General features: G+C 41.2%; 1 protein-coding gene across 5 annotated transcripts in view; it reads right to left on the bottom strand.

Annotated features, from left to right (window-relative positions):
* Window positions 1-13,487, bottom strand: part of BTBD9 (BTB domain containing 9) — a 432,378-nt gene that overhangs the window by 145,282 nt on the left and 273,609 nt on the right. For all 5 annotated transcript variants that reach the window (XM_028120529.2, XM_028120530.2, XM_028120531.2 and 2 more), the window contains one exon: window positions 2,688-2,797. In XM_028120529.2, coding sequence (XP_027976330.1) covers window positions 2,688-2,797 — 110 coding nt within the window. The remainder of the gene's footprint in view (window positions 1-2,687; window positions 2,798-13,487) is intronic.

The raw sequence follows: 13,487 nt of genomic DNA, 5'->3' as shown, positions 1-13,487 counted from the left end.
CTCCCCCATGAACCTATACAAGTGAAGATGCATAAAGAATGACATGCTGTCAACAAAAATGGGAAAGAAACCCTTTGGTGGGAAACAAGACTAAAATCTTACAAAGCTTATTTTTTCCTGGCATCATTATATGTTGTCAGTAATAACATTAAAATCTCATTAAAAAAAAAACAATGCAAATATTTTTAAAGTAATTTTGAGGCCCATAAGGAGAGTATTGCTCGAATGAGAGTCGCCTGAACTCTGAAACAAAGAGCAGGAGTTGTGAAAGAGAGAAGTTCTGTATCTTAAAGCGTAAAAGTAGGGTTGACACCCTACTAGTTATTCATGATGACATTATTTTACTTTTTTACTTTTTGTCCCCATGAAAACCTGGAGTGTCTATCCGTGCTTCTCAAGGAAGGAGTGCATATTTCACAGGACACAGGAAGGAGGTAAGTGCTACAATTTAAAGGTGACTCCAGGTGATTCTGATGTACATGGTGCCCCCAATTAGAGGACCACTCCCTTCTTGGAGGGCCCTGTAGGGTGGCCGGCTGAGGCCTGTGTGCAGCCAAAATGCATCTGAGATCATCAATATGAAAAGCTGGCCATTGCTATTTCAAATACCCTGGAAACTAAGCAGAGCTGCCATGTTGGACAGAGGATAATGAAATCCCCCTGTGCGCCTCCACGGCTCACGTTACCTCCCTGTCTGCCCAGCATGGGGACAGCTCTGAGCTGCGAAGATGGTAGGAGGAGGGCCAGAGGGGATCCCACTGCAGGCCATCTACCGACGAGCGCACGTACATGCCTGCCAGCCTGCCCCCTGCTCCCATTCACGTGAGGGACGATGACAGGCAGGTGACTGCAGTGCTCTCTGCAGTCAAACTTGGGAGCATCCCAGAAAAGGGCTTAAAGAAAAGTGTTTGACCAGAAACCAAACACATTTCCTGCAGCTCTGCGATCTTCTTTCATCCCCTGACATGCCCGAGGCCATTACGGCTTCTGTAATGCTGACAGCTCACTTTGGACAAAAAATGCAGACCAACAACAGCATCCCTCACTACAATGGACCTTAGTTTCACCCTGTAATGGCTTCTCAGGCCTAACAGACCTATTTCTTGGATAATTACAGTGTCCAATAAGAAGGGGACACTGACTGAAGTAGATGGTGCCTGCTGTGCGGTAGGTTCCAGAACACAGTGCGCTGGGCTGACATGAGTCGCTGAATGGCACCCGGGCTGTGACTGTGAAGGTGGCTGGGTTCCTAAGAGTCTCCTCAGTAAGGACACCCTTAACTACACAATCACATACGCAGCGGGGCCTATCGTCTATAACAGAGCATGGGTAGCCAGTGAAAAGATGTATCCTCTCCTCAGCCATCTATTGTCAAAATTCCACACAGCCCATGGAATTAAAAGCCTTGATAATATCAGGTAATTCTTCAGCAGTGTTAACTTTCAAATTACTTAGAAGTCATAACAATGAGTAACATTTATATTTAATGGTAAAAGTTACATCCATAACAAAGGTAAAACAAATTTATTTTAGCTGAGCTCTAAGATTTCTCTGTATGTTAGAATAATGGCTACTCCTGCCACCTGACTAACATTCTTCCAAATTTCCCTAAGTAAAGGATTACATTTAGGACATGGCAGGTCTTAAGGACATTTAGACTTATGACCATCCCAAGAAATAGTAAATATCTGCAAGTTATATTCATCTTTCCCATTCTAGTCATCTCACCGTGTTTTTAGGACATGTGTCAATATGCTATGTGTCCCAGCATGGAGGGGATCTTCGGAAAGACAAAAGTTAGGTATACCAAGGCAGGGACACCTGGACATACAGAGTCCCTTTTCAAAGAAGCTGCAGTAAAGACAGATTCGAGGATCTAGTCAGTCAAACCAGGATCTTTGCAGGAGGTGTGTAAAAAGCCGTGGGCACGGCTAGGTGGGAAAAGCCACTCACACTATCTAGAATGTCAAGACCTGGGCTGGACTGAACACAATGCCACACTAAATATTACCTAAAACAAAAACACAACACAACAGAAAACAACCAAATAACAACTAAACCAAAATTTAAAATACTCTTCTGAAAGATCAGTCAGACAGTATTTCCCACAAGATAACTTGACTTTCACAATGACAATTCAGTAATTCTGGTCTTATTTAAATTATAGGCAGGCATTTTCTTGAGGCAAACTTGGCTGAACAGTGCAAATATGGACTGATGTGTCCATGAAAAGGAGACAGTCTCATAGCGAGCACCGTTCATATCCAATTAAAGGCCAAAATACCTCCATAGCCTTGGAAAGCATGAGTGTTGGATCAATATTCTACAGACTTCTCTGATCTTACCTACCATTAAATACAGAAAAACCTTTGGTGTAAAAGGCTTTGCTGGACTATCATAAGCATTCCCCACATAGCAAATCTGAAATGTATCACTAGGACATTTTCAATTCTTAACTCCTAGTGTAACATTTATAGTCTTTTCTTTTATGTTTACTAGAATTATTATTTTGACTACTTCCAAAAAATGTAAGACTTCCCCTATGTCACTCAGCCATAAAGCATTCAAATTAACCAGTTCTTAGTCAAAGCTGATTAAAAGGTGGGTTAAGATGAGTTAATGAGGTAGCAAAATACTGAAGATAAAATATCAAACCATATATAAAAAAATATAATTGCAATACTTACCTATTAGCCCCTTCTCAAGAGTGAAGGTTTTGTTTGTAAACATACATTCAAAAGCCACAATGTGAAAAATCTTGTTCACTGTGTTGTGAGTCCCAACTATTCGAATATACCTGAGGATAAAAAGAAAATTTGTTGAAGAAAATGAGCTTCCATTACAACCAATCCAAAGACAATAGAATAAGATACATTGTGCAAATATACAGTGTACCAGGGCATGGACTAAAGCAGACTTTGAACTTGACTTCAGAACCTCTACCTGCTCCTTAGGGCTAGCTCCAACTGAGCCTAGAAGAATTATAGCAAAATTAGGGAGATACCACTTTCCGGAGAATTAAGCAGAACTTAGATTTGATTTACCTAGAAAATCAAACCAGGTACCGTTCAAGATCAACCCCTAAATGTCAGTATAATTATATGTCCATGAGACATTCATGCTGGAGAATCACGGCTTCTATATTCACCTTGTGGTTAGGAATGTGCCTGTGCACAGGTACACCAACACTCGCCAAATCCAATGTTTTCCAACTCAAGGAAAGATTTCACCCATTGGAAACAAATGCATGAAATCAATACTGCCTTCTTGCTTAACAGAAAAATCCACAGAAACCACTAAAAACCACTCACAGTTTTTTATATTTCAAAACTGCTTCTAAATCCTTGTAGAAAGTTAACCCTATATACTTACACCAGCCCGGCCACCCGCCCGCCCCCCCACCTCTACCCCCTCCAACTTGACTGCTGGGAAGCCTCCTGACCAGAGGAAGTGATCCGCAGAGGTGACCCAGCCTGCTCTGCAGCCTCCCTCCTGGCCACACGGATCTGACATCCGCACACAGTGCAGGGTTTCACAGGGCAGGTCTTGAGCATCCCGGCCTGTTCACCCTCTGTATCTCCCTGGAGGCTTCACCTCTGACAAACAAGCATTAACCTTGAAGTGACTTGTTCCTTTCACTCTCCAAAGGGACCTGACAGCTCACAGGTTAATGAACAGACAAACTCATTCTTCTGAGTGTCACACAAATCACTGGGGAATGTGCCACACATCGTCTTACTGGGATTCAAAGGAAGAATCGGAAAAAATAACTAGATTAAGTGATAACACTCTCCCAAATTATGAGCTATGCGCTCTGAAGGATGGGGCACATTAAATGAACACATTTCAATTAGGAGATGACAGACCGGGCAAGGTTTTAGTAATATCCTTCCTGTGCTGTGTAAAACCACCTTCGACTTCGATGATATAATTTTACTTCTGAGTTAATCGCTGTTCACTAATTTGGTAATTCCCTTACATTTCTCATCACTCCAAGTTAACTGTGTAATGTAAATGCCAATTAAAAAAAAATTCACATTACAGAGACTATACTTGGGGTTCTTATGTCATAAGCTATTTTCCCTCCTGTTCCTTCAAGCATGAATCTCACAGCATTCCTGGTACACCTCATTTAGCCATCTGCTCCTTGACATGAGCTGGTCACTCATCTTCATAACCAATCTAAATGCTATCTTCTGGGCTGGCTGTTCAGTGTGCCCATGCCCACTGCAGGAAGACACCAATTTTCCTGTATGGAGAGTCAGGGCGACGGCTGCGCTCATCAGAGCCCTCTGGTTAAGCAGGAGGTTGGCCCTGAGCTGTCCTCTCGAGCCCTCAAGGCAGACTGAAGGTACTGATGCTGTGTTTGGGTGGGTAGGTAGGGTTCGAGTAAAATAAGTTCTAAATGGTCTGCGAGGAACGGGAATTGTGCTGGTCTTTCCTGTTGGCGGGGACAGTCTCCATAGATTTTCTGGAAGGGAAGGGGTGTGTTAAGCCTGGCACATTGGCCTGAATCTAATTTTGTCCATTTCCTTAAACCCACGGGAACACAACCAGCATAGCATTTTCAACTGCTCATGGTCGTGACAGCCTGAGTGCTGCTGTCTGTAACCTTGGAGAGAATCGAGGGAATGTGGTTTGGGGAATTTGATCAGATCATTTTCCTGTTCCCTAGGTCGAGTCTCCACCAAAGGAGAGGGAGGCAGCTCTCCTAATACTGTGCAAGGGAGAGGAGCCAGGGAGCGACTGAGAAGGCCCTTCCCCATTGGCAGTTCTTAAGGTTAATAGTCCGGGTGGACTTAAGAGGTTGCAGTCATGTTCCCTCCCTCCCTTTCTTCCTTTTTATAAAAAAACGTTATATGGAACCAGGTTCTCCAACTTTAGATAATAGTCATTTCCCAAATTTAACCCTGGTGCAGATATCAAAAATGGGAGAAAATATGCAACCTTTCCCTCCTCCATCCCCCAATTGTAAGAAATTGAAAACAGAAAATTGTACTGGAATACATTTTACAGTCTTAATGATAGTGCTCGTGATAACAAACAAGATAATATATATGGTTGGAAAAGCACTGAGAGATGCCTCCAGATAAAAAGTTCTCTATAAATGAAGATAATGTTATCTCTGCTGCATAATCCTGAGGTCAAATTAGCAATTCGCCACTGTACATCACACTACTTGATTAGCCCGTTACACGTAAATGCTCATAACAAGTTTAATTATTCTGGTCCTACAATACTTTCTAAGTCTCCTCAAAATTATAGCATAATTTACAAAAATGGCATGAAGTCCTTATTCAAATACACATTCTAAAAAAATGGTAACAAAGTCACAAGAAAGACACTATGTTCCTCTTTCCCAGCGAGGAGTGGTTTAGCACAGGACTCCTTTCTTCACTAAAGATCTGCACTGGAAATAGAAAATAGGCTTCCACTAATCCCCCAACTTTAGTGACCAGTAGGGGAACCTGGAGCTCTACACCGAGAACTCAGAGGCCTGGACCCAAGAACAGTGGGCTAGAGGGAGAGGCTGTGAGCGCGGACTCCAGCCCTGACGAAGAGCAGGGTTCTCTCACAATGGAGCATCCCTGAGGCAGAGGAGAAGTTTTTATTCCCTGAGCTGTTGAAAATCCAAGGGATGGGGATGGGGATGGGAAGAGAGTCCTCTCTTTTTCACTTTTTAAAAGAATTTTTTTATTAACATATAATGTATTATTTGTTTCAGGGGTACAGGTCTGTGATCCATCAGTCTTACACAATTCATAATGCTCACCATAGCACATACCCTTTTTTTTTTTTTTTTTGAAAAACAAAGCATAACTCGCTTCTGGGTCATAACACCTAAACAGGAGTAGATCTCACATTTTCTCTGTCACCAAAGATTCTGAATAAGGGGGAGAGCTTGAGATGAATTTTTTTTTCTCCTTTCAGCATCATCTCTCCAAAGCACAGACTCTGATTTAACCTGATAATAAGGGCAGTGGCAGCTAGTGACTTCATCAGTGTGCAGAGAGGGGCACTGCTGAAGAATAGAGCAGCGCCCTATTCCAGTGCTTTGTTCTCTCTGATCCTCAACAGCAGCTGAGACAGTTGGAAGATAATTAAAACTTAAACAGTGCTGAGGAAGGCAGCTACGCAACAGATTGGCCATTTCTGAGGAGGCTGAACGCTGTCCACATGAGCCCTCGCGGAACTGTCTGTTCCTAATATTCTCCTCCCTTCCCTGTGTTGCTGGTCTTCTCGTCACTGACGGAGACCGGATCCTGCACATAGTTCACAACAGGATGTTTCAAGGCAGAAGTTTTCAGGAGCTGTAATATTGTGGGTGAAAAGAGATTCTGTCTTCTTTAATGAAATGAAACCTAAAACCTCCAAGGACAGCACTCTAAAATTGAAAGGCACGACAGAGTTTTGAAGAGGGTGCTTTGGAGGCTAACAGAACCAGGTTTGTCACCCAGCCCCATCACTTAATTAGCTCTGTCACTTTGGACAAAAAAAAAAAAACCTTAAACCTCTTAAACCTCAGTATTCTTCTCTATAAAATGAGGTCAATAACACAAACCTTGTAAGATATTTAGATGATATAAGAATTTAAAGTGTTTAATGCAGTGTTTGGTAGAGGAGGATATGATTAAACAGAAATTCAAGGAGTAGGTCACTGGATGCAAAATTTCTTGGGTCAGACTTCGAGAATGCTGGTTGTCTGGAAGAGTATACCTAACTGTAGATGTTAATACGGTGCCTCCAGGAGGAGGCAGGCCCACCCAGGGGCAGACTTTGAGAACACAGGCAGGGTCCTGTCCTTCCTCCTCGGGCACCACGGTAGAGACACTATGCCCACAGAAGGAGACTATATTCGGACTGCAGATCCCCTCGCTCTATGGTATTTCCTTCTTTAAGCTTCTAGTCTCTAGAAAAGTCTATTTAAAATGTTCTTGACCTGACTCAACTATACATGAAGAAACAAGAATCTTTTGCCCATATTTGGTCTAGATTCCCATACCCACAGAAGAGTTTCTTTTTTGTGCAAACCCTAGAAGTTTGCAGTTTTAGTTCATAAGAAAAATACATTAGCATTTCCTAACAGAGAGACATCATAATACTGTGACCTAGAGGAATGTTGCTTTAAAGATGTCATTGCATTCCCCACCTGTTCTGGGAAGTGTACAGATTCCCATCCTTAGCCTATCTTTCTGTCATTTCTTGTCAGGATGCTACCAGATTTGATTTCTCAGTCACACAGGACACATTTTTCACATACTAAGGGAAGTACAGAAAAGGAGAAAGTACAGAGAAATAACAACGTGTACATTCCCACTTTAAATCCTTTGGTATTCCCTACTCTTTAGTTCTGGTGGACCACAAGTCTACTTGAGGTTAGAGTTAACCCTTAAACTTTGCCTCTAGTTATAGGCTCACCCATGTCTGTACTGAGCGGGTTCTACTCCAAGATAAAATTGAATTCAGTAAGAAATATTTAAATGAGCTCTCAAGGGATCAAGTGAAGTCTAAATCCATCAGAATTCTATTCTTTGGTAAACAAAGTTTTATTCTCAAAGTGAACTTCATATTCTTGGGTTAAACAGAAACTCTTGAGGAAACTAGATTTACCCTGAGATTGTGCGCAAGGGCTCCTTAACATTTTGGCTCTTCCTCTGAGGTAGCCAGAGAACTCTGCTGTGGCCAGATGCGGTCCTCCAGTGAGAACTTTAGCTCCAGCATTTTCGAGGGACTTAGACTGTGTGGGGTCTGGATTCACTTCCAAGACTTCCTATTTGACTCTTTTTTTTTTTTTTTAAAGATTTTATTTACTTATTTATTTGAGAGAGTGAGAATGAGAGAGAGAGAGAGCACATGAGACAGGGGAGGGTCAGAGGGAGAAGCAGACTCCCTGCTTCTCGAGGGAGCCTGATGCAGGACTCAATCCCGGGACTCCAGGATCATGACCTGAGCCAAAGGCAGTCGCTTAACCAACTGAGCCACCCAGGTGCCCTTCCTATTTGACTCTTGCTTTCAAGGAGATGCTAAGAATGTACATAAATAATTCTCTGACCCAAGATGCAGGTAATGTCTGCAGGTCTTGCCAGTATGGTATTTTCTTCCAGTTCTATGTACAGCGTTAGCGCTCTTATAATCAAACTGAGACTAGAGGGGGAAGTGACTTCAGGTCTTGTTGCTAAGGCAGCAAGTGGAAAACAGTTTACTGCCAGAATGACAAAAAGCTTCTAGAAAAAGCAGGTTGCAACAGAAAAGATTTGTTACTCTTAGAAAACCTTCCCTCTGGCTGATCTGTGGAGCTATAGATTCTCCTCTACGGACTTCAGCAAAGGGCCCCAGCAGCATTTGCTTATTTGGGAGAGGAAGAATTATTGAAAGGTTAAACAGAGTTAGCCCAAACAGAGGCTACTGTCTCAGAGAGCAGCCCTGATGCTGTCTGACCGTTAGCCCTGCAGAGGGAGCAGTCACGTTCCAGCACCTCCAGTATTCAAGGACAAATGAAACAAGTCATCTTGGTTTTCAGAGAAAATTGATGCTCCATCGAGTCAAGTATGCAGAGGGGATAAGATGGGTAAATAATTATTAACACATCATAACCTAGTGCTACCAAAATAGCACTTTTCAACATTAGAGATAAATATTTAAGTGTTTTTTATTTGAAGGAATTGTGAATTTTGAACAGTAGGTCTTTTTCCCACCTTCAAATACATAGAACCTATCCTGCCATAATTACATGTCTTCAGCTTATGGAATTATATTTGGAATTAATATCGTAAAATAACTTAATTATAGTATTTACATAAATCATATGAAAAATGATATAATCCATAACGTTTAATTTCCTGATTGCACATTTATGAGTCAAAAGCCCTTGCAGGTATACCGGGTAAATCTGCTATTAGTCAAGATTTAATAAACACCTACTAGGTGCCAGAAATTGTGCTAAACACTGTGAAGAATGGACCCAAAAGACAGGATACACACGCTCACCTAAAGAAGGTTACACTACAGTTTAGAAGGCAAGACTAAAACTGACCAGCAGTAGTGGTGAAGAGAAAAAGAAAACCTAAGAGCTTCTTAGCTATTCACACACGGTGAGGTTAGCCTACTCTCAAAACACTGAATTCTGCAATATGAACTTTAAAAGTCCTCCCTGTGAACTTTTCTTGCTTCAAAGACCAAAACAAAACAAACATGGCTAAAAGAAAAATAATCCTCAATCCCTCTCTCTTTCTCTCATGCACAGACGCACGCACGCATGCGTGCACAAGCATATACACACACCCACTCACACACAGATGTTAACTCAGTATTTACTATGTGCCAGCTACTGATACTGGGTCCTGGGGTATGGGGTTGAACAATACACAACAAATCTCTTCCCTATGGAATTTATATTTCAGGGTCAGGGGACAGGCAACAAACAAAAAAATCAAATAATAAATAATTACACACTGGTTGGTAGGTGATCTATTTAACATTGAACTTTATAGACAAACTTGCTAAATCAGGATAGACAGTTACAAAACCTCTCCCTGCAGGAATAAAAGGGTCAAATGGAAAGGGCAACACCCAGCCTGGGACATGGATATCATGAGTAAATGAGTCTGAGGTGTAGATACAGTTCACCTATTACAGGTATTTAGCAGGATATAGGCAAAAATCTAATTAAGTAGCCTTCCTAGGATCTGGAAAGAGAAACTGATTTGAATTTCATGGGAAGAAATGTCTTATTTATTTCATGGTTTAGTTTTCTTTTTATCTTTGCTTTTCTTTCAGGTTGTAATTTTCAAGGGATTATAAAGAGACAAAATGGGAAGTGGAAGATAAAAAATGAAAAATGAATAAGGGAGAGAGGGAGGGAGGGAAGGAGGGAAAAGAGAGAAGAGGGATAAAGGGAGTGGTGGGGGAAGGGGGAGACGGGGAGACGGGAAACGGGCGAGCATGAATATGAATAAACCAATCCCTTCTTCTGTCTCTGTTATGTGCTAATGTGAACAAATCCCCATATGGGAATACTGTTAACCAATTTTATTACTCAATAAAACACTGAAACCAACACAAAGTATATTTTAAGAAATAGAACTAAATTACCAAAAGTTCAACATTTGCATTTTTTCATTAACTTTTCTCCTAGCCCAAGACGCTGGGGGTGGGGAGAGGATTTCACTACTTTCATCTTTTAAATGGCTGCATTATCTTTTTCAGTTTATCCAATAGGCTGTGCATTCCCACGAATGTAGACAAATGAGTCTAATGGAATTGTGCACTAGAGAAAGAGCAGAAGAAAATTAAATTTGTTAGTTTCCCTATGAATCTGTAAAAACTCATTTGGTGACTATGACCTGTAGCAAGCCTGTTTTAGGATGGGTAAGGAACGATTCTCTTTTTTTAAACCTAAGACTATGGTGGGTATATGCAACTTATGATAACTTACAATTTTAAGAGCTGGAGGAGCTCCCCCCTCCCTTGTCCTTTTAGAGTAAAAGATTAAGTAGAGAAAGAAGAGAGGTAAACAGAAGGAGAAGGAATTTGCCTTTCACCAAAGAAAAATCTAAGCATCCTTCTAGGAATGTAAATATTTGACATACTGAGAAATAAGACAGGAACTGCTCAAGACATTCAAATAACAGAAGTGAAAACTGAGTCAAAGTCAAGAGAATAATAAAGAGACCACAGGGGTAAGAAAACCGCAGATCTTCACTCTAGATCCCTGAGAAACTAGCACTGGAATTAAAATAAAAGCCACCAACTTCTGAACACATCCCATGTGGTGCCCTTTGCATGCATTATTTCCTTTAATGGAAAACCCATACCCCACACACTCATACAATCGGGCTGGAGATTTCAAAGCTTGACACAACATATGTCCCTCGAAGCCTCTGAATTCTTTACAAGCTATGCAAAGAAACCTGTTTCAGGCAATAATAGCTCCTCAGAGAACTAAGTGAAATGTATGTGGGGAAAACAAACCCAACCCATAAAAGTCCCACACTTGCCACATACCATCCCCAGCTGCTTCAATGCTCACAGAAAATTTCAGGGACCTTCCTTTGCCCTTTGAGGAATTCTGGACCTTTACCTAGAGAATATAGATGGAGGTGGGTGGGGGGAGGGAAGAAAGGTCCAGAGATTTCCTTAGCACATTCATTTGAGCATCAGTATAACTATGTACAAACCTACCAACCAGGCGCAGAGTAATCAAAGTAAATAAAAGTAATACTACAGAAAACTTGAAAAGAATGCTCACCACCAATACATATGCAAATGATAACAGAAGTGAGAAAGAGAAAAGCAAGTATTTTTGTCCTGGGTGCAAAAGCTGGTATAGATATGTATAATGTATTGTCTCAGGGGTTGTTAACTGGGAGTGCATGACTGATTATACTGTACTCCAGGTTCCAAACAGCATGAAGGATTACTAATTTCAGCACTACTGGTATAAGAGATTTTGCTGCTAAAATCTGTCAGTGTGGTAAAACTTTAACACAAGCAACAGAGAAAACAGCAAGAGGCTCCACCTGGCACTATTTGGTGGTCTACAAGATCTGCAGCTTCTAGCAGGGGCTGAGAAGACATGCACCAGGTCCAAATCTAACGGCCTGTCCAGTCATTTTAAGACATTTCCCCATACACCTTTTGTGTTAGGAATCCTATGCACAGTTGAGGTTCAATTTTGAAGGCTGTCCCCAATCCATATTTCTGCTGGATTAGCAAAGAGGTTGGGAGGTGGAGTAGTTTGGCAAGGATTTTCCCCCTTCCCCAAAGCTTCTTGAGAGTTCAACCATTCGTGACTTAGACTTTACTGGTTCAGCATTAGTGCTAAGCCAGTGATCAGAAAGAAAATGTCAATCCTTAACACTTGTTTCAGAAATTCAAGGAAAGAAAAACCTAGGAGAGGAATTCACATAAAGTAAAATGCATACTTGGTAAGAGAGAATTTTTAAATAAGAAAATTCTATTATATTACTAAGAGTCACTGTTAACTGCTGTGGTGTTTAGACCCCTCATTAAAATAAAATAAAACAAAACAAAACAAAACTGACTTAACTATTTCTTTTTCTCCTTTTACATTTTAAAATTAAAGTTTTGGTTTTTTTTTTTTTTTTTTTTAGGTAATCTCCACACCAAACATGGGGCCCTAACTCACAACTCCAAGATCAACTCCACCGACTGAGGCAGCCAGATGCCCCTAAAATAAAGTTTTAAACCTACATAGTTTAAAAGGTCAAATAGCCTATAGGTTTATCATTTCCTCTTCTCCCTGGAGACAACTGTTTTTTACCTGTTTTAGTGGATTAGTTTAGGATTTATCTCACATCTATAATTATCATGCTTTTTAAAAAAATTTTATTTACTTATTTGAGAGAGAGAGAGAGCACACATGAGCAGGGGGAGAGGCAGAGAATCTCGAGCAGACGCCACACCCAGGGTGGAGCTGGATGTGGAGCTCCATCCCATGACCCTGATATCATGACCTAAACAAAAACCAAGAGTCAGGATGCTTAACGACTGAGCCACTCAGGTGCCCCTATAATTATCATGCTTTGAATGCTATTTCTTGATTTTTTGGTTTTAGGCTTTATCTACCAATCTCCTTCTATGGAGGACAATTATCTAGCTCTCCCCTCTCCATATGCACCCTTTCCCATCCCCCCAATTTAGATTATATTGTAACTCTGGTTGAATCAATATTCGGTGTTTACATTATGATTATGTAAACTTTCATCATAACTACTATATGGAAGTACTTTCCTTTCCTGCACTTTTTTTTCCTCTACCAGAGTAAAAATGGTCTTAATTTTTGTTTTGCTTAGTTTTGTATGTGGTCAACACTAACTCACCCCCACTCTCCCAATTGTCCCTTACTTGAACTAAAGCTCCTTCAAAGCATTCTAACACATCAAGTATTTCTAGTAATTTCTTCTCCTTGAAGAAGTTTCCCCAGGCCTTCTGGCTAGTTTCAGTCAACTCTGGGTGCCCTCTGATCTGATGCAAGCTGTTATCCTGAGATCTGTCTTCCCCATCATTCCAGGGACTCCTTTCATCTCTCTCCTGTGCTGAACTGTCCCTGTCCTGTATCTCAGGCTTTTGGTCTACTCTCTCATTTTGGTGGAGAGCATCTCCCAGTATCTGGAAGGTAAAAAAAAAAATTTTTTTGAGAGAGAGAGAGAGTGATAGTGCAGGGGAGAGGGGCATAGGGAGAGGGAGAGAGAGAATCTTAAGCAGGCTCCACACCCAGCATGGGGCCTGATGCAGGGCTTGGTCTCACAACCCTGAGATTATGACCTGAGCTGAAATCAAGAGTCGGAGGCTTAATTGACTGAGCCACCCAGGGGCCCCGGAAGGTAAAAATTTTAAGGCTTTGTTTGTCTGAACATATATTCAGTCTACCTCAATATCTGACTGGTAATTTGACTGGGCATAGAATTTTAAGCTGGAAGCAGTTTTCCTTCAGAACCCTGAAGGTGTTGCTTTACTGTCTGTCG

Source organism: Eumetopias jubatus, unplaced genomic scaffold, assembly GCF_037043125.1.
Source record: "Eumetopias jubatus isolate StellerSeaLion01/CBP00866 unplaced genomic scaffold, mEumJub1_p1.0 scaffold_6, whole genome shotgun sequence".
NCBI classification, from domain to species: Eukaryota; Metazoa; Chordata; class Mammalia; order Carnivora; family Otariidae; genus Eumetopias; species Eumetopias jubatus.
The sequence above is the reverse complement of the archived record's forward strand: the minus strand, read 5'-3'. Positions and strand labels throughout refer to the sequence as shown.